The sequence below is a fragment of the Danio rerio genome, chromosome 17, assembly GCF_049306965.1.
Source record: "Danio rerio strain Tuebingen ecotype United States chromosome 17, GRCz12tu, whole genome shotgun sequence".
Classification (NCBI taxonomy): domain Eukaryota; kingdom Metazoa; phylum Chordata; class Actinopteri; order Cypriniformes; family Danionidae; genus Danio; species Danio rerio.
This window is the reverse complement of record NC_133192.1, coordinates 25997341-26016424: the sequence shown is the minus strand read 5'-3', so window position 1 is coordinate 26016424 and position 19084 is coordinate 25997341. Positions and strand designations below refer to the sequence as shown.

At 34.9% G+C, this 19084-nt stretch overlaps 4 protein-coding genes and 4 non-coding genes across 9 annotated transcripts; all 8 read right to left on the bottom strand.

The window, feature by feature from the left end:
• Window positions 1–559: 559 nt before the first annotated feature.
• On the bottom strand, window positions 560–8348 carry thumpd2 (THUMP domain containing 2). Of its 2 annotated transcripts, none has more exons than XR_012393400.1 (10): window positions 8177–8348; window positions 7779–7911; window positions 7100–7407; window positions 5311–5388; window positions 5145–5197; window positions 4986–5073; window positions 3795–3900; window positions 3592–3706; window positions 1023–1143; window positions 560–929 (listed from the first exon to the last, which is right to left on the bottom strand). XR_012393400.1 is itself a non-coding variant. In XM_686171.9 (10 exons), the coding sequence occupies exons 1-10, from the start codon at window positions 8258–8260 to the stop codon at window positions 644–646; spliced, it is 1341 nt and encodes a 446-aa protein (XP_691263.5). In that variant the 5' UTR covers window positions 8261–8348; the 3' UTR covers window positions 560–643. The 2 variants fall into 2 exon arrangements, 1 of the variants encoding a protein (XP_691263.5); XM_686171.9 differs by having other exon boundaries at window positions 3795–3869.
• A 518-nt stretch (window positions 8349–8866) lies between these two features.
• Window positions 8867–13137, bottom strand: commd9 (COMM domain containing 9). Its single transcript, NM_001089398.1, is given in 6 exon segments — window positions 8867–9279; window positions 11743–11846; window positions 11942–11976; window positions 12073–12212; window positions 12867–12992; window positions 13083–13137. Coding segments are annotated over 6 exon segments (594 nt in total). The 5' UTR covers window positions 13134–13137; the 3' UTR covers window positions 8867–9141.
• A 759-nt stretch (window positions 13138–13896) lies between these two features.
• Window positions 13897–16726, bottom strand: rpl13a (ribosomal protein L13a). The gene is given in 7 exon segments (NM_212784.1): window positions 13897–14148; window positions 14418–14477; window positions 14650–14735; window positions 14935–15036; window positions 15720–15785; window positions 15872–15944; window positions 16603–16726. Coding segments are annotated over 7 exon segments (618 nt in total). The 5' UTR covers window positions 16624–16726; the 3' UTR covers window positions 13897–13938.
• Window positions 14275–14353, bottom strand: LOC137488197 (small nucleolar RNA Z195/SNORD33/SNORD32 family). The gene has a single exon (XR_011007137.1). It is a non-coding gene; the product is annotated as a small nucleolar RNA Z195/SNORD33/SNORD32 family (small nucleolar RNA).
• On the bottom strand, window positions 14813–14888 carry LOC137488199 (small nucleolar RNA SNORD50). Its single transcript, XR_011007140.1, has one exon. It is a non-coding gene; the product is annotated as a small nucleolar RNA SNORD50 (small nucleolar RNA).
• LOC137488198 (small nucleolar RNA SNORD50) lies at window positions 15112–15187 on the bottom strand. Its single transcript, XR_011007138.1, has one exon. It is a non-coding gene; the product is annotated as a small nucleolar RNA SNORD50 (small nucleolar RNA).
• On the bottom strand, window positions 16023–16110 carry LOC137488196 (small nucleolar RNA Z195/SNORD33/SNORD32 family). Its single transcript, XR_011007136.1, has one exon. It is a non-coding gene; the product is annotated as a small nucleolar RNA Z195/SNORD33/SNORD32 family (small nucleolar RNA).
• A 366-nt stretch (window positions 16727–17092) lies between the features above and the next one.
• Window positions 17093–18358, bottom strand: atp5if1b (ATP synthase inhibitory factor subunit 1b). Its single transcript, NM_001044859.1, has 3 exons — window positions 18224–18358; window positions 17597–17709; window positions 17093–17445 (listed from the first exon to the last, which is right to left on the bottom strand). Exons 1-3 carry the CDS (start codon window positions 18290–18292, stop codon window positions 17304–17306), a joined length of 324 nt encoding a protein of 107 aa, NP_001038324.1. The 5' UTR covers window positions 18293–18358; the 3' UTR covers window positions 17093–17303.
• Between the last annotated feature and the right edge of the window lie 726 nt (window positions 18359–19084).

Here is a 19084-nt window from a genome sequence, read left to right as displayed (position 1 = left end):
AGAATTACTAAATATAAAAATGAAAGCTAATTCGAAAATATTAAACCATTAGTAAATAAATAATACTAAAATAATTTGAAATAATTAAAATATTAAAGACTAATAGCATGTAAATAGTATTAAAAAACAGTTTGGAATCTCTAACTATTAGAGATGATTAGAAACATTATAATCATGTTAAGAAATGTTAGGTTTGAATTAGAAGTTTGTATGTAAACTTGCAAAAATAAACAATAATACAAACATACTATTTGAAAAATACACTGTGAAAGAGCCAATTATGTAACAACTATACACCACAAAAGCTACAATGAACACGTTTTGAAGACACTATTAGTCATCATTACTAACCCTCCATTTGTTTCAAACCTGTTTGAGTTTCTTTCTTCTGTTGAACACAAAAGAAGCTATACTGAAAGGCTGAATTCTTCAGAATATCTTGTATTATGCTCAACAGAAGAAAAGAAATCTTTAAATGTTTACAATCACTAGTGTGAGTAAATGGTGAGCGAATTTCCATTTTTGGGTGAACTGTCCCTTTAATAAAAGACAATATAAAGATCATTTAAATAGATTTTATTTGCTTTTTATTTTAATATCCATTTTCAGATTGTCCACATATTCATATCAGGGTGAGCTTTCTTCAGTGTGAGTGTGTTTGAGTTTGCATTTTAGTGTAAGTGTGTATAAATGCATCTGTGCTGCCAAGACTGACCCTGTGTTTCTTCTGTGATTGTAAAGAGCTGATTAATAAGGTTTTATGAGTCTCTGTGCTTTCTTTGTGTGCGTTTGAAGGCTCAGTGTGAACACTGTTTGTGTCTAAAGACTTGGAGTGTTTTTCCTGCTCGGGTGTGCAAATGATCTTCTTAAGCTGAGCAGAAAGCTGCAAACTCAGTAACAAAACAAGATGTCCACCAACACGAAGTACCCTGCAGAAGGAAAAAACACATTAACTATACAACCACAGCCACAAAACAGAGATATTTGTAGATAACAGAGAAATATATGCTGATGTCATCCACCTCTCCATCTCTCTCAGTAAGAGTGGCAGAGCAGTTGTCATGTCAGAGCTACAACTGAACTTCCTGCCAAAGGGAACATCACACAGGACGGCATCAACCATCCCGTCAGCAAGAGGGATCTCTGAGGAACATAAAAATCTCAATGAAATAATTTTTAACCAGAGTTTTCTTCGCCTTGAAGAATCCCCCCATCCACCCCTACTCCTCCACCTTTCCCCTTCACAGGAAAATGCATGTAGAATCTAGATTTTTGGTTTGTTGTTGCCAGAATATTCAATGCACAAACTGTAAAGGCACCACTCTCTAATGGAATGGGGGCGGGGAGCGGAAGCTCATTTGCATTTAAAGGGACACTCACGGAAATGGCATTTGCAGCATATTAATTAAGTGTTATGATTTAGTATGAGTCTGTACGATTCGCATTTATTTTCATTTCCACTGTCAGTAGTACCAGTGCGAACCCTAAAATATCACTTTTTGGGACCCTTTGTAATGGTACCTAGCATAACAGTACAGTACAGTACAGTGCCAAAAGGATGGAACTGATTCCTTGCTGAATGTTAATTCATTTACAGAGAATCGTCACAAGCAACAAGTCAAGGGAAGTGCCATTTTTAAATACACAGCCGAAACATGGACCATGCTCAAACAAAGCTTGTCATGTTCTTGTGACAAACCATAGATATATACACTAGATATCGCACACAGACCCTGAGCATGCGTCAATACCGCCACCACATTTGTACAGTACTCCCAAGACAAACGTCATTCAACCCCACTAGTCAAGACTAAAGCCAATCTGAAGATGCACTACGAACGGGTGTAGTAACAAGCGAACAAAGAAAACAAAGCACAAAGGCAGAACATTTCATAGGTAAGGATTTTGTTTTTTACGTTTTTGTATGTTACAAACTTTTGTGTTAAAAAAAAGCAACGTTATTGATCATAATACCTTCACTTACTGCACTATCCATAAGGCAAAGTAGCAGCAACTCGCACTAAATTCTAAGCTTATGCTAGTGTTCTTGAATAAAATCAGCAAACAATGCAAATGAAATATGACAACAAGATGCTGCATTGCTAGAAACTTGTATTAATGTCTGCTAAGTGAAGTAACGGCTAGCTTTTGAAGTAACTTATAAGGGTGCCTGATAACATAACAGTGCCTTAGTCTCAATGTGCATACTGTCCACCCAAAATTATTGAATATTACAAATGTAAAACCATTTAGATCACAGGTGTCAAACCCAGTTCCAAAAGGGCCGCAGCTCTGCACAGTTTAGTTCCAACCCTAATTAAACACACCTGACCAAACTAATTGAGTCCTTCAGGCTTGTTTGAAACCTACAGGTAAGTGTGTTGGAGCAGGGTTGGAACTAAACTGTGCAGGGCTTCGGCCTTCCAGGAATTAAGTTTGACACCCCTGATTTAGATCAAAATGTGGATATGCACATTAAGACGCAGGGATATCAATGGTTTACACAAGTCGTTCATAATGGGGATTCATTCACAAACGAATCACTCGCTCTGTTAGAATGAGAAGTGAAAGCATGAGAGGGGGTGTGTTTCAGGACAGGGATTAGATCAAATTTGTCATGGAGGGAGGATAATACATTTCTATGCACACAAACACATGCTCTATGTTGGCAATGCCCATGCGGTCACTTATCCATCGATGTAGAAAAGTGATGTAAAATTATATTTGCATACTGACCACCGGGAAAACTCCCAATCATAGATATATGTATGAATATTTACAAATCTATGGCTCCAGGTGGCCTGTCCTCCACTACACCTTGGTCCCACATTCATTTTAAAGGCTCTATTGACGCATTCCTTCCAATTGACAACAATAGCGTAGGCGACATCTAATGTAAATATCTATGGTGACAAAGCACATGCCAAGAAGCAAGAACAGGATCTACTGCATGTCCTTTATTGTTGTTTATGGAGCTGTTCGCATGTCATGTTTAAACATGTGGGAAGGTCAAGGGGCGTCACTTTCTTTCTGCATTTCAAATAATACAGTGTTTCTCAACCACGTTCCTCAGGAACCACCAGCTCTGCACATGTTTCATGTCTCCTTAACCAAACACACCTGAATCAGATTAGCAGCTCATTAGCAGAGAGTGAAAGACCTATAATGGGTGTGAGAGATAAAAAAGACATCAAAACATGCAGTGTTGGTCCTCCAGGAACGTGGTTAAGAAACAATAATAGAGCCAAAAATAATACTGAAATAACGGAACAAAAGTCATGGCCTATATATCTTTATTCTTTAAGGAAAAATGACAAGGATTGCAACTATCTGGCACACACCTTGTCTACAAAGTAAGGGTACTGTTGGCAGTGGAAACAAAAGCTTATTTAGGATGACCCAATCCTAATCCTACTGAACTGGACCATACCATACCGCTCAGTAGAAACATTAATGATCAGTGAGGGATTTTGACACAAACACAAACACATTCTATGGACATCTGAAACTTATATAATATCTTGTAAAAAGAGCATAATAGGTGCCTTTTAACGTTTACACACAATGAGAGTGGAGGCAGTTTGTACAAACCCAAGGCAGAAGACTGAAGTAACTGCACTCTTCCTTCCATTCCAGATGCTTTCACATTCTCTGCAGCTTTCTGTAACTGAGACCCGTCTGTATCCATGCCTAGAAATACAGCATTCTAAACCCACACACAACGTGCACAGTTAGTGTGTGTGTGTGAAAAGAGCAGCATGTGGTGCTAAAAGTGTGCTTGTGTGTGAATTTACAGAATATTCCTGAGCTGCTTCCAGCAACACAGCACCAACTCCACACATTGGGTCTAAAATCACACAATTGTTGAGCTGTGGAGAGGAACAGAAAACAGCAAAGAGTCTATGAAGAAAAAAAAATGTGTTGATTGTTAAAGTATACTTTCATAACTGTATAATACAAATGAATGTCTATCCATCTTAATAGTACATTCTAATATGTGTATTATATAAATATATATAAATATTATATTTATATATTATATAAATATATGTAAATATAATATAGGTATTAAAAATTCAGGATAACTCGGATTTAGAAAAGCACTTCTTGTTTTAAAAATGAAGAGGTTAATTTTTTACTCTAGATACTGCTATGTTTATTTAGGAAGCATGCATTAAATTCAAAGTAACAGATAAAGTAGAGATAGTTGGAAAAATTTTTGAAAGATTAATTTTTAATACTAGATAATAAAACTCTTACTCAGCCTTGACTAATTAAAGTTACAGTGACATTAATGATCACTTACAAAGACATTTAAATGTTTTCAAAAGATTTTGATTTCAAATAACCTCTGATCTTTTAAACTTTCTTTTCATTAAATTGATCAGCTTTACTGTGACAGGAATAAGCTGCATATTAAAACATGTTTAATGAGAAAATAGTTATTTTAAATAGTAATAAGCTCCTACACTTCTACACTTGACTTTACGTCAAATACAATTGAATGAGCATAAGAGGTGACTTTCAAAAAATGTTTACAAATCTTATCAACCCAAAATACTTAAATGGTAATATACATTGCCTACAGAAAGTCATCTAACCCATGAAAACTCCCTGCTTTTAAAAGACCTAAGAGATAAAGCTGTAGATAGGCAAAGGTTAGGAGAAGGCTACAAAATCATTTTAAAGGCTGTGAAAGTTGTTTTAAATGTGATTTGATTTCAGGCTGTATGCCAAATAAAATGACAAAGTAATTATTTAAATTTAAAGGGGTGTGATGACTCTATAAAGGCACTGTATATATTCTTAATATGCTTCAATTGTAATGTCAACTATTGCTTTTTTTTCTTTTTAGCTGTCAACATATATTTCCCCACATTTTTTATTCCAAGAACTGGAGATATTGTTCTTCTGCTGCTAATATAATGCTTGTATTGTGCATCAGTGTGTGTAATTGCCTTTTTAAAGGTTACTCTACTCCTCACCTCGTCAGGGCAGAGAGAGGTCATGGCCCAGGCTATGGTAGAACGCAACCCGTTGTGTTTCATATAAGAACGACTGGCCAGAGGATGCCTGAAAAATACATGCAAACTTAGAAATAAATTTGACAGCCTCTAAAGTCTTATCTCTGGAGAGTTACTTACTTCAAAAGAGGAATGCCTACAATGCAATGGTCATCACTTAAATACACATTGACCTGGTTATGCAAAAAGAAAACATAACAAAAACACATTAGTGAATATATAGCATTTGTAAACATGAATGAACATTTTGAACTTTCTATTTGATTTATGATGCAAGTGAATTTACCTCAAGAACAGGCTCTCTCAGGTCTACTTTCCACCCAAGCTGTTCTTTAATGGCCATCCCAATGATACGACTCAGTCTCTACACACACATACAACCACAACCAATCACGTTCATAAGAAATTTTACAGCCAGGTCCACATTTGAGCTTTAATTGCTGCTCTACCAAATGGTTGAGCATATTTTGACTGTTTTAAATTAAAGTGATTTATAGAATGACTGTTTTAAATAATGGTTTAAACACACCATTTTTGGTTTACAAAATAAAAATCAAACAAACCCAATCCTGTTGCACTACTAAACTTGATTTTGGTTTTATTGTAAAAAAACATCAAGAAGATATGTTAAATGAGAATCTGAAATATTTTATGACATACTTCAAAACATAAAGACGATTTAATGTTCAAAAATGTTTTATTTTGATTATGTTTTTAGTTAAATTGGTCTTACACTTCATATTTTCATGTATTGATTCTGGTACTTTTTACCATAAACCGACATATCAACCATTTGTAGAGGATGATATTTTAGAAATGACAGGATGTGTTAAAAAATTCATTGAATGTGTTACCTAGCGACATTAGGAGATAAGAAATGCAATACAATTTTTTTTCTTGCTGGGGCAGTAAAAAGTTTAATGAAAGTTCTTCAGTTTAATTTTTGTTTTAATTACACGTGTGAATTACAAATATTAATATCTGCATTACAACTCGCTCTGACAACTATTCTATAGTCTTCTAAGTAAAGTTTGCTACAAAAATAATAAGAATACTTAAAGAGTCTGTTGTTACTACATTAAACACTTGGGGTACATATTGACCTGGAAGAGATATACTGTATAATTTCTATTAAAAATGCAAGGTTTTTAGTTAGGGACAAAAATTAGCAAATACTTTAACCTATTATTAATTCTACAAGATTCTTTTATGAGATATAACTATTTAAAATCTAAAATATATAGAAAGTTCTGTTTTTAGGATCATTTTGCTTAAATCTTGATATTTCCTAGGAATAAATATGCAGGATTTGTGTATTTAGAATTATTATAGAATTTAAATAAACTTCATCATTTTAATTCCAATCTAGACATGGGTCGGTATAAGATTCTGACGGTATGATAATGAATAAAATATCACGGTTTCATGGTATTGTGATTACTGCTCTAAAATATATTATTTTTAAACGTCTGGGTAAAAAAACAACTTTCTCCCCCTTTAAACACAATATATTCTATTTTGGGAAACATTTAAGATATTTTGGAGCAGTAAACATGTCAGGCTAAATAATTCAAATAAATCATTGACTTCTGCTGTTTTTATTTAATTTTTATTTAATTAAAATGGTATCTTTGGAAATCTTTTCTTCTGGAGATACTATTGTCCTAAAAAACAAACAAGGAAAACATAATTAAAAAAATCTTTCACACACCTTAGGAACGGTATAGGAGAAAATGTTGGCAGTTTCAACGCCTTGACTTTTCCCAACCACAGTATACCTTGAAAATGATTATCACCCCATGCCAATTCCAATCATTCAAATTATTAAGATTGTTGTTTTATTTATTTATTCATACCACATGTATAATTTCATATTTTAAAGGATTTTCTGATTCTTTAATTAATTACAATGGGTAAATGCAGTATTAACATAGTAAAGGCATGTTTATATTCCAAATGTCCAAACAGATAAGATATGTGAAAACAGTATACAGATTTTAAAACTGTTTTATTTGAGTTGTTGTGTACATATATACACAAATAAAAACTGGTATATAAAACAAGGTATAATGTACCTGAGGGTTATCAGAGCGGGCAATGACTCCACTACAGCGACAGCTCACTCTGAAAGAAAGTGTCTGCAGATGAGACTCTTTTCCCACTTCCTTTTGTTTCTCTAACAAGTGTGTGTTGGAGGAGACGGTGTGTGTGGATCCATCAGCTTCAGTCACACTCTCCTCCTCATCTTCCTCTCTCTTTCTCTTGTGTCCTTGATCCCGTCTGCACTCCAGTTCTTCCTGAAAGGCGGTCCAGGATAAAAGAGTCTGTTTCCAAATGTCTGGATCTCCCACAACTCTCTCCTTTATAACAGCAGCTGCCTTTCCTATAAAGATACAATCAGTAAAGAGTTAAACGCAATGTAGTATAAATGTTTTGAAAATGTTTTTGCTTCCTTTTTCAAGCTTCTTGGAACCATTGTAGACTATGGAGGATGAGAGTTCTCAGATTTCATCTAAAATATCTTAATTTGTATTCTGAAGAAGAAACAATTTCTCAGGGGATTGAAACAGCAAAAGGTTGAGTAATTAATAACTGAATTTAATTTTTTGTATGAACTAACCCTTTACAGGTACATGTTAGGGTCAATTAAATGTGTTTGACAGCAAATATTTGGGCATGGAATATGCCCATTTGGTTTTTATAATACCGTATGTTCTCAACCAATCTGATCATTGAACTGTCATTCACACTTACCTGGGTTGTTGGGAAGTGCAATGGGTTCAGCTTTGTGCAAGAGGAGAAACAGCCTCTCTGCAGACTTGAGTTGAGTCAGGGTTTGAGGTTCAGCATTGGTGCTGAAAAAAACTCTGCCTGGAATCTGCTCCACCTGACACAAACACAGCAAAACTTTACCAGCATCGTGGAAATGTTAAGTGTGGACGTAACATATACTTACAGAAAGCAGATACAGGTTATTTAATAATAAATCATAATTTATTGTTTTAAATGAACAACATTTGCTCTGCTGTCTGACGTATGAATACGTTTAGTGAATGCCAGTTTCATAAAAGAAATGTATATAGTTTATTGTGCACAATATGAGTCAATATGAGATTTAAAAAGATTAATGAAATACAATGAGATAAACTGACTTGAGAAGCGCAGAGTTTCTGTCGCACCTCCTGGGCCAGCAGCTCCTCCATCCCCGCGCCTGCCGTACAGTACAACCGTCTCATTTTCTCCACAGCTGCTTTACAATTAATATTTTACAATGAATGATCTTAAATTCAGCCAGCAGCTGTAAACACAGTTCTCTTCCGGGTTGATGCGCCTGTCAAAATTAAACCCCTTACGGAGAGTTTAGCTATTACAGAAGCCCTGAACGAAGTACCTTAATGTTTTACTGCAATTTAGCATTTGCTATTTTTTTCTACACAAATTATTTTCTTGTAACTTCATAATAATAATAATTTGACATGCTCTTTACAGTCTATTCAAGTTTCTATTCTATCGTTTTTGTTGGGAAAAATCTAATTCAAACATTTTTCGTTCGTTTCTATTTATGTTTATATTTTAGCGTCTACAACTAACGTTAAATAAATCATTATTTTGGAGTAAATTTGAGTTTTGCGATATTTCTCAGAGCGTCTAAGACTTTTGTTTTGAAATATTTTACAGCCTTGTGAAAGATTTTGACGTTTACAGCGTCTTTCATGGCCATGCATAAAATAAACACTGGAAATGCCATTAACTACTAGAGCAACACTTTAAACAATGTTTAAACTTAGAAACGTCGTTTATTGCCAGTGGTGAGCTGAAAAGTTATGTAAACCCACTTAATAGTGAAAAAATTTAATTTATTAGACATTTGTTGAGTTTGTTGCTGTGAAAATTTATCACAATAAAACTGATTTTCTGGAATGGAAACGTTAATAAGAAACAACTGTCAAATAGGTTATAAACATGAAATAAAAAACAGAAAACAAGAGCACACTTTTTCACGAAATGAATCTGCCAAGTTTATATTTAATGTCTTTTCTTTTTACATTTGGGGGATTCTTCCATTCTCCATCTGAATGTCCACAGACAGGCGAAGGTGCAGCATCTCTCATCTGCTCTACTTCCTTGCCACTGCAGAGAGCTGATCCCTGATGCGACCCAAACCATCTATCATAGTGTCCAGCGTTTCTTTGCTCAGCTCCATTGTTACTGTAGACTCACTGGGACCACCACTAATGCACGGAGTATCCTGGAGCTACAAACACAAATGCACAAGCTATTTTAAAACACTCTAGTCAGTTTTCTAGTCTTATAAGAGGTACATTCAACCCGAAACGTACATTATCTGTGCCTGCAATAAAAACATACAGTAAATAAAAAGTATTTCATCCTAAATTTTTAAAAAATGGACAGATGGTTGATTCCTGTGAGTTATTATGTAAAGGAATTTATCGTTAATTTGGTTCTCAGGTTTTTTTCTTTTAATAAAAAAAATATGCTAAAAACTCTTTAGAAAAAAAAAACTTCCGAAATAGCAAGTTTGAATTGTTTTTATTTACATCAAGTGATTTAAAAAAAGAGGAAATTAAAAAAAAACTTCTACAAATAAATACTGTTTTACAGTTGTCCCTATGTTTCAGTCAGTTCTGTCTCATTAGCATTAAAGTTAACATAAAATGCATGCAATACATCTTAAAGGCTGGCTCGGAAGGACGTCATTTATTTGAGGAGGAGCTAACAGTAATCAAAGATGCATTCTATCGATGTATCGTATGATTTTAAGCTTGTTTTGTTTTTTTGTTTTTTGAGGACGACAAGCTTAAAGGTCAGGCCGTCACAATTTTTTACAAGTGAAAATATACATTTCTGGTAGAATGTCCCAAAAATGCTCTCTCCTCACAATAACACTTTCTTTTCTATTTACAAAAAATTAGGAACTCTAAATATATTCTATTAGATTAGATTAAACTTTATTGTTATTGTGCAAAGTACAGTAAAGAGTCAATGAAATGCAGTTGGCATCGAACCAGAAGTGCAAATAACAAGAGCGTAAAAATATAAATGTATAAAGATATGTATATACAACTTTGAGATATAGTGTAAGGTTAAAAAGGTCCTTTCAGGTCAGCAATGTAAAGTGTGTTATATTTTTTCTGCTTTTATTGAAAGTATATTAACTTTTGCATTATTTGCCGGTACATTTTTAAAAAAGTTTAAGGAGAACAGTCACCAACTCTAGTAAACTGGTGGGGATTTAATTACCAAGCATGGAAGACATTTACAAAGAAAGAGTGGAAACAGTACTGAAAAATCATGCTCAAGTAAAAAAACTATTGCTTAGTCAAAAATATAGTGCAAGTACAATAAAAGTATCTGTTGTAAATATTACTCAAAATATAAGCAAAAAGTAGCCCTTTTGAAAGTACTCAAGAGTAATGAGTATTATGCTGTGAAATGCTGATGTAATTTGTGCATGTGTGTGTAAACGCAACCTTCTGTAGTGCATTTAGTGATTGTTTAAGACTATCTGAAGATTTCAGTCATCATCCTTCCTATTCTCCTCAGTCACATGCAGTCTAAAAAGCCTGTGGGTAACTGCATGTAAAGATTGGACATCTTATTGGACACTTTTAATGCTTCCAAATGGTTTGCTGCATTTATAAAAGCACTCGTGTCTTGATTTGAATTCTGATTGAATTTTTCAGTATGATGTGATTTACTGTTTAATGATGTGAAATTTAACTGGACCGGTATCACAGGGCTGATTTTTCCACTCAGCCAAAAAATAAAGTAGTTGCTGCCAGTTGAAGGAATAAAAGAACAGTAAAAGAATTGATGCGACACTAAAAATTTACTCAAGAGAAAGCAAGAGTAGACATTTTCAAAACTACTAAGTGAATTACAAATCCTGAGAGAAAAAATACTAAATTACAGTAATTTGAGTATTATGGCTGCCCCAATCAGTTCTTCATTTCACTTCCATCTGAGTAAAGTTACAGGCTTATCAAAAAACAAGACAAAAAACAGCACTTATCAAAAAACAGGACAAAGTTTTCTTATGTCCCAAAGGCAATAAAATTGATAAAAAGGTAATAAAATTTATAAAAAAAATAAAAATAAAAAAAAACTTTAAGAAGTTTTAAATTAGTTGGACTGTTTATTTTGCTTTACCCTATTTATTTCTCAATTATTTTGTATATTTTGTATGTATATATATATATATATATATATATATATATATATATATATATATATAATGTTTATAATGTTGAATGTGAAAATGCTGTTTTTGCTTGTTGTTATGTGTAATGGCTTTTTTATAATGCTGCAGAATTATTTCCCTTAGAGGACAAATACACCTACCAACTTAAGTGAGATTAAGGATGGAGGGTAGAGACCAGTTTAATGCAGTTATTGCAAAATTAACATGGTGCAAGAGTATTGACAGTGCATTATTCAAGGAATATATTTATTTATTATATAATTTATTAAATAAGTATTTACATATTAACATAAATATTACATAGAATTTCTAACTTTAAGCTAACTTTTTACTTCTATATTATATATGGTTGCTTTTGGAAGATGTATTAAACAGAAATCTGACTAGTCAAAATTACATTTCAAACCAAAATCAAATTCTTATGACAAACAATAGTATTTAATTTGACATATTAATGTAAATATAGAATCAGCACTGAAAATATCCACAGCTTACTTTCATTTGTAACAGACAGGTTGGCACAGCCATACGACTCAGGGAGTCTGATGCAGTTTTCATGTCCACTCGCCACTCCATATCCACCAGCTTTGGCAGCGAAACTATTAAAACACATCTTATCTTCAGAAAGGTTTCATAATGAATCACAAACATGAAGACGATAATTGTAACACAATAAAAACTGCATTCATCTCACTTTGATTTGCCAAAGCTTCATTTCTCCATTTCACACTAAGAAAAAAAAAATCACAACAGGAAAAGTTTTACACACAGAGTAACTCATTAACTCATTTAATAATCTGAAAGATAGACTGAAGAGGCATCTACCTGTTCTCCAAGAGAATTTTGGTGATCAGGTTCTTTAGGTTTGAGTGGAACGATTCTGGGAAAATTGACAGGATCTGCTCCGGAGATGTTAAGTTATGATACACAATGTGATGTGAAAGTGTGTGAAATACAGTCAGCAGCTGTTGAGGAATACACAAAAAAACAAAAAACACAATTTCAATTTTTTGCACTCTTAAAATTGAACCCATTTAACATGAGGAACATTAAGACATTACATGGTATCAGAGTATGGCTCAAAAGATTTGGAAAGTAATATTTCAAGACCAAAAATATCTACATTGTTTTTAAAACTACATTAAGCCTTTCATAATGTTTTCAATTTAACTGGAGACATTTGTAAAAAAAATAAAATAAAATAAAAAATCTTTCGAAGGATGAAGAGTTACTAATGTATTTTACAAATGTATTATAGTTGAATTAAAATGGTATCAGAACATTTGTAATAATGACAATTTATGAATGAAAAAAAAATTGTTAACATGATAGTGATCACACTAGTGACCATAAATAAATAACAAATACAATTTCAATACACATTCACAAGTTTATTATGAAATAACAGCGTACGTTAACTAAAAATAAATGTACACTATTATCGTATTATCTTTTAGTTTTCTCACAAAAATGAAACACCAACTTATCATGACTGGTGTTAACTTTTATTACAACTGTATTGACCAAACGAGCATTTTCTGTGTTCTTCCAATTACATTAGTAAGCATCATGAAACACAATAGACGGAAAAATTAACGCATGAAAACGCTTGAACCCACCTGGACCGCTTCATTGTGAGAGACAGAGAGAGCATTGGCAGTTTTCTCCACTACAGACTGACTCTTGAAGGCTCCGGCTGGGAAACTCTCTGTGCAGATCTGCCGAACAGCATCTTTAGACGGAGCCTGAATCAAAGTAAAAGATGGCAGAATACACGAGCTCAATCAAGCCAAGTAATTCAGCGATATACTAAACAGTATGTGATATTACACTACCTTTAACAGCAGTTGCAAAGCAGTGAACTGATCTTGTGTCATGAAAGCCATGTTTGATACTGAAAGTCACGTGAATTCACGATTTGATCTGGTGTCAAAATAAAAGTCCGACGAAGGCGACTTCGGGCCTAGATTTTAGATTTAGCTTCGAGTGCGTATAGTTCTAAAAAAAAAAACGTACAGCTTTACTTTACTAGGCCTTAACAAAAACAAAACTCGTAAGCAATATATTCAGCAAATCTGTTCTAAAATTTAGATGTTAGTCAACCATCAAAATGAACAGGGCCAGATTTACTTGAGCTATTTAGCTGAACTGAAGAACAAATTCTTGTCTGACAGAGGATGCAATTTAAAAAGCATCAATTTTATAAACATGGTAAATTAAATGCAAAAGTTCTCCAATAAACCATTGGTCAACCAGTTTTAGAAAATGCTGCTTAGATAACAAAAACATCCTTTTTTGGTGAACAATTGGTTTAATTATTACAAAAAACATCCTTAAATGTTAGAACAGAGTCACTAACACAACCATTGTTCAAACCAATTATGCCATTGGATACAATAGTATGTGGATGCAGCCTTTATGACGCAAGTTGAGACTGCATCACTCAGCAATGCAATGTCAGACAATGCACTTAATGGAGTGAGTGACCTCACTGTAATAGGTAGGGTTAGGTGAGTGCATTATTACAAAAAAAAAATAATAATTGGATGCAGCTCAGATTGCACTGCACCAAGTCTGCGACCAGAGCCCTCTCATTGGATATGAACTTAAATTCTAAACTCAAAAACACAATCCATCCACTCAAGACCATAGTTTTTATAAACATTTATTTTGACAAGCTGCAGGGACAGCTCAAACAAGAACACCATATTTCTTAAGAACGTCAGTATATACTGCGATCTTGCTCTCAACGTTCTTTTCAGCCTGCTTAGTCAGCTTCATCTCAACTTTCTTCTTGGAATAGCGCAGCTTGGCCTTTTCCTTTCTCTTCTCCTCCAGTGTGGCGGTGATGGCCTGGTACTTCCAGCCAACTTCATGGGCCAATCGTCCAAGCAGGGCAAACTAGTGAAAGACAGGAAAAATACAATTTATAACGGGGAACAAGCAGCACTAAAACAAGTATTAAATGAGTCTACATTGGTTCAAGCTTTCTGGACTTTAAACTAAAATGGGTTAAATCTGTGGCTTTTTGTCTCAGCTGGTAGTGCATGAAGTGGACTCATGGTCGTTAAACTCATACTTACTGTGGAAAAACATCACTGACAAAAAGCAAACGTTAGAACATATTGTACACTTAAATTGAAACATTAAGGGGAGGGTTGAGCACTCACTTTGCGTGTGGGTTTCAGACGCACAATCTTGAGAGCAGCTGGGACAACCATGCGCTTTCTCTGTGGAACACAATCAGAGATTAGAAACCACGAGAAAGACCAATTGCTGACTCCAGAAGTAAAGATGTCTCAGTTAATTTTGTGTATTCTCAGTCGACACTCAAACAAGGCAGAAAAGTGGCATCATTGACAGAATTAATCTGTGAAATTGTGCAAGACCGAATAAATCTACCTTGTCATAAGGTGGAGGGATGCCATCAAACACCTTCAGCCTGTCCAGAGCAGCCTGACCCCTCTTGGTTTTGTGTGGAAGCATACCTGATTAAGAAAAAAAAAACACATCAGACACTCATCCATTGTAGAGATGTAACCGAACAGACAAGCATTGACATTCAAACTCAGTAGTCAGATCCGTAGATGGGTATCAGCAAACTGGACTCAGATTCGGGATAAAGGAGTTCATCACTGTTTGAAATGTAGCCAATGCTTGCTTCTACAACAGAAAGATAAATCTCACCTCTTACAGTCCTCCAGAAGATTCTGCTGGGGGCTCTGAAGTGATATGGTCCACGGGAAGGGTTGGTGTTCATTCTCTTGCGGAGGAAAGCCAAATACTTCACTGCACAAACACAACATCCAGTTTAGTTTCAACTAATCAAAATGACTTTACTGACTACAAATAATCTAAGACTCAAACTCAGTAGTCAGATCCGTAGATTGGTATCATCAAACTTGGCTCAGATTCGGGATAAAGGAGTTCATCATTGTTTGAAAACTTGTAATTTAGTATCACATGTGTCAAATTGCTTTAGGGCATGTTCACATTCAGCAGTTTTGGTCCAATTAAATTTGAATAGTTATGAGCATGTGGCCATCTGAAGACTGATGCTCACAAAAATACAGATATAAATCAGTCCACTTCCAATTAAACTTTAGACTGAAAGATACACAGCAAACTAAAATAAATGGTGTGATTAAATGGGACTTTAAGGCAGAATGCTTCAACACCTGATACTATGAATCAAGCTTCCATGTTGCAGAAAATCTTGATGCAGTTTTAAATATCTTTAAATTTTATAACATCTTTATAAAGCTCAACACATGTACAAACATGTTAAGCAAAAAAAAAAAAGACAGTTTGGGACCCTATTAGGAAAGACCTTTGGGGCAGAGGGGGGGACTAATCAGAATAAAGTGATAATATTACATGAACAGAGCTAAAACGCATAACTTTTTCAGTCAGGACCAAAACAACAAGTGAACACACCCCAAGACAACACACTTGCTGATGGTCAAACTTACATTTGTTGCGGTAAAAGTTTCCAGAGATGTTGATACCCTCACACCTCACCACCACAATTTTGTGGCCTGCAAACAATGCAGATTCATTAGTAAAAAGAATGGTTATAAATATTTGATACCAGACTTTATCTACCTTAAATATGTAAACTCACCCAACAGCACTTGCTTGGCCACAATAGCGGAAAGACGACCGAGGAGATGGCCTCGGCCATCAATGATCAGAACCTGGTAATAAATAAAACCCAAGTTAATTAGATACTTATGCTACTTAGAGTTCATAATATCAAAATATTAATTAAGCTTTTTGTCTCAGATGGTAGTGCACGTAAAGTATTCTCATGGTCGTTAAACTCGAATACTGAACTGTGGTTGCGAGCTCGTCACCGACAAAAAGCTAATCTGACGTTAACCTAAAAGTAGTTAATATTAGCATATTATAACGCCATACAAAAAAAACTTATTTCGGATATATCGCACAACAGAGCAATGCGTGCTATGGACCGGACACCGGTGCAGAACGTAAGCCCATTTGCGCCGCTGGTTGAGAAAGGCCTATAAACGCTGAACACGCTATAATTTCATCCTAAAGCAGAAGCAGTTGATTTGTAAAGTACCTGAGCGTGGACATCAACGCTACTCCGGGTTTTACAGCACCACGAGTGTTACGATCACTAACAGGCCTGCGACGTCCAGCCTCACATCATGCGTGATCACACACACACACACGTTTCTTTCCCAAAAACATAGTTTTACGTTTTGGACATTATCCAAACTACGCAAAAGGCGGTAGTTGACGTTAACTACTTATAAACCACCAAATACTACATTCCCACGGCGAGGAAACGCGAGATATGAGAATGTAAATTGTGCCACTCGAACGCACCTTATTGAATCGGTCCGCCATGATGTGGGAAAAGAAAGACACGCGGGGCCGCCTGGCGTAAAAGACAGGGGCGAGGGCGGAGCTTTCGCGTCATCGGAAATGACGTTAGGATTAGCTGTTCTTCAGAGGACGTTTGTAATGCCTGTTATTTATGTCTACTGCCATCAGCTGGGCTCCAATGAGCTACAACGCCTTTAAAATATTAAAAATATAATAATAAAGAAGTGTTGTCTCGAACATTTTCTAAAGCAGTGTTTCTCAATCTGATCCTGAAACCCAGCATTACGGCATATTTTAATATATCTCATATTTATACAATATTGGGTCATTCATTGGTGTCAGAACCTTTAATTGTCTGGTCAGATGACATAACCTATTTATATGACTGAAAGTAACAGTTAAGATACATTTAGCTCTCAAACCAATAGTTAGCTTTAGTTAGTTTAGCTAATAGTTAGCTTTCACCAAACGTATTGATACCAAGACACACTTTTACATTCGAGACAATTTCTTGTTTATTGTCAAAAGAGGGAAAATGCACTGGGTTAATACACAATGTGTTGTTTCAGTTATATAACCATATCTGTATTATAACATGCTTTTATAATAGTATAATCACAGAGTTCACTGTTTAGTAAATAAGCAATTACAAATATTCAGCAGTTTCACAATTCATGTGTTGTATTTTCTGTCTTAATGCCTCAGTCATCATGTTTGAGTTTCTTGATTTTGCTCTCGTGGCGGGTGATCTCATGCTGTAATCTCTCGATTTCCTTCTTGTGATGGTCAATCTCTTCCTGGTGGTGTCTTCTCAGAGCAGACAGCTGTTCTTGCTCTTTTCTCCTGTGAAGGAAATACAATGACAGAATAGGTCATGAAGTAACGGTTTAGGTTGCTTTACATTCAGTTATTTTTTCAATAATACTCAGCTAATGGCCAGTAGATATCAAGTATAAGCAATTACATAATTATCAGCTCAAGCAAAACCACTCACTTGAAGTACATCTCCTCCTCAGCGGCCTGTTTCTTGCCAAATGCACCTCCAGCCTGCCTCACGGCACCTCCACCACCACCTCCTTTCCCAGCACCTTTACCCAGTTCACCTAACTTTATCAGAGAGAGAAAGAGAGAGAGAAGGTTGCACAAGACAAAACAAAACAATTTATTACTCAACTAGTAATTAGTGACTGATAGGCTGACAAGCACCGTGTATATATGGATATATATATATATATATATATATATATATATATATATATATATATATATATATATATATATATATATATATATATATCCTGTAAAAGCAAGTCTTGCTGATGAAGGACAAAGATTGCAGAACTTTCCTGAATGTAAACAAAGGGTCACAACACAAGGGCACCCTCAAATCTATTTATTGCGTTAAAACGGTTCGGTGTTGACAAATTTTGATAACTTAGTATTTAAAACGTAAAACTAACATATGATAACATTAAGACAAAGTCAAAGCTAACGTAGTACTTGAGAACAGATTGCGAGTGACACTGCGTGTTACAGTACATAGCACTAGAATTAGTCAAATCATCTTTGTCTTTGGCAGGCTACGGAAAGTCACTGGGCGAAATATCATATAAATATCTACCTGATCGGACGACATCCTGATCTGTGTTGTTAAGAACTTCCTGATATTGCTGTTCAGAAACCTAGCCATTTTTGTTCAGGTGTTAACACATGCACTGACATGAGCGTGAGCTGCTGTCTGTAACGTCGACTCAAAACAGGAACGTACCATTACTGTAGCAATATAGGTGAGCGCTGTCTAAATCTCACTCATATTCGCAGCTACCCAAGTGTAATTTTTTGTTAATTAGCTAAAGTACGTCGACGTATTATTTTAAATATATTACTAAAAAGCTGGAAACGTATAGGGTGTTAGGAGTTTTTGTTGTTACTTATAATGGTACATTCGTCAGTCGCTGATCAGACGTGCGCGGCGCTCTTCCTGTCACATTTGGCGACATATTACACAGCGTTGTTTTCTAATTTGGTTCTCTCTCTGCAGGTTTAGAGCAAATATATCTTGTTAAATAAAATACTGTAAGCAAAACTTAGGTAAATCAAAACTACTTATTTGTTTTTCTCTAGAAAATATGTACAAATAAAATGATTATCAGAGCAAAAAATGAACCAACATTGCAGTGATATATTTTATTCTTAGTGATGCAAAAGTTAATCATTCCTGTCCAATCACTCCAGAAGTCAAAAGACATATTTTTTTGTGGGTTGTGTGATCCCACTGCTATTTCACAAAGTATTTGTAGCCTACAGTTCAGGGCTAATTTTCATCAGGTGGCCATTTCATTGACTCTTCAAGACCCTACTACTCCGCTCTGAGCCTTTAACATATCATTCAAAGTAAAATCTTCAAAATTCTTTACAAGATTGTATGCCAAATTAAGCAGCCAACTAAATCCTCATAAGTTCCAACCAGTAAAACTTAGAT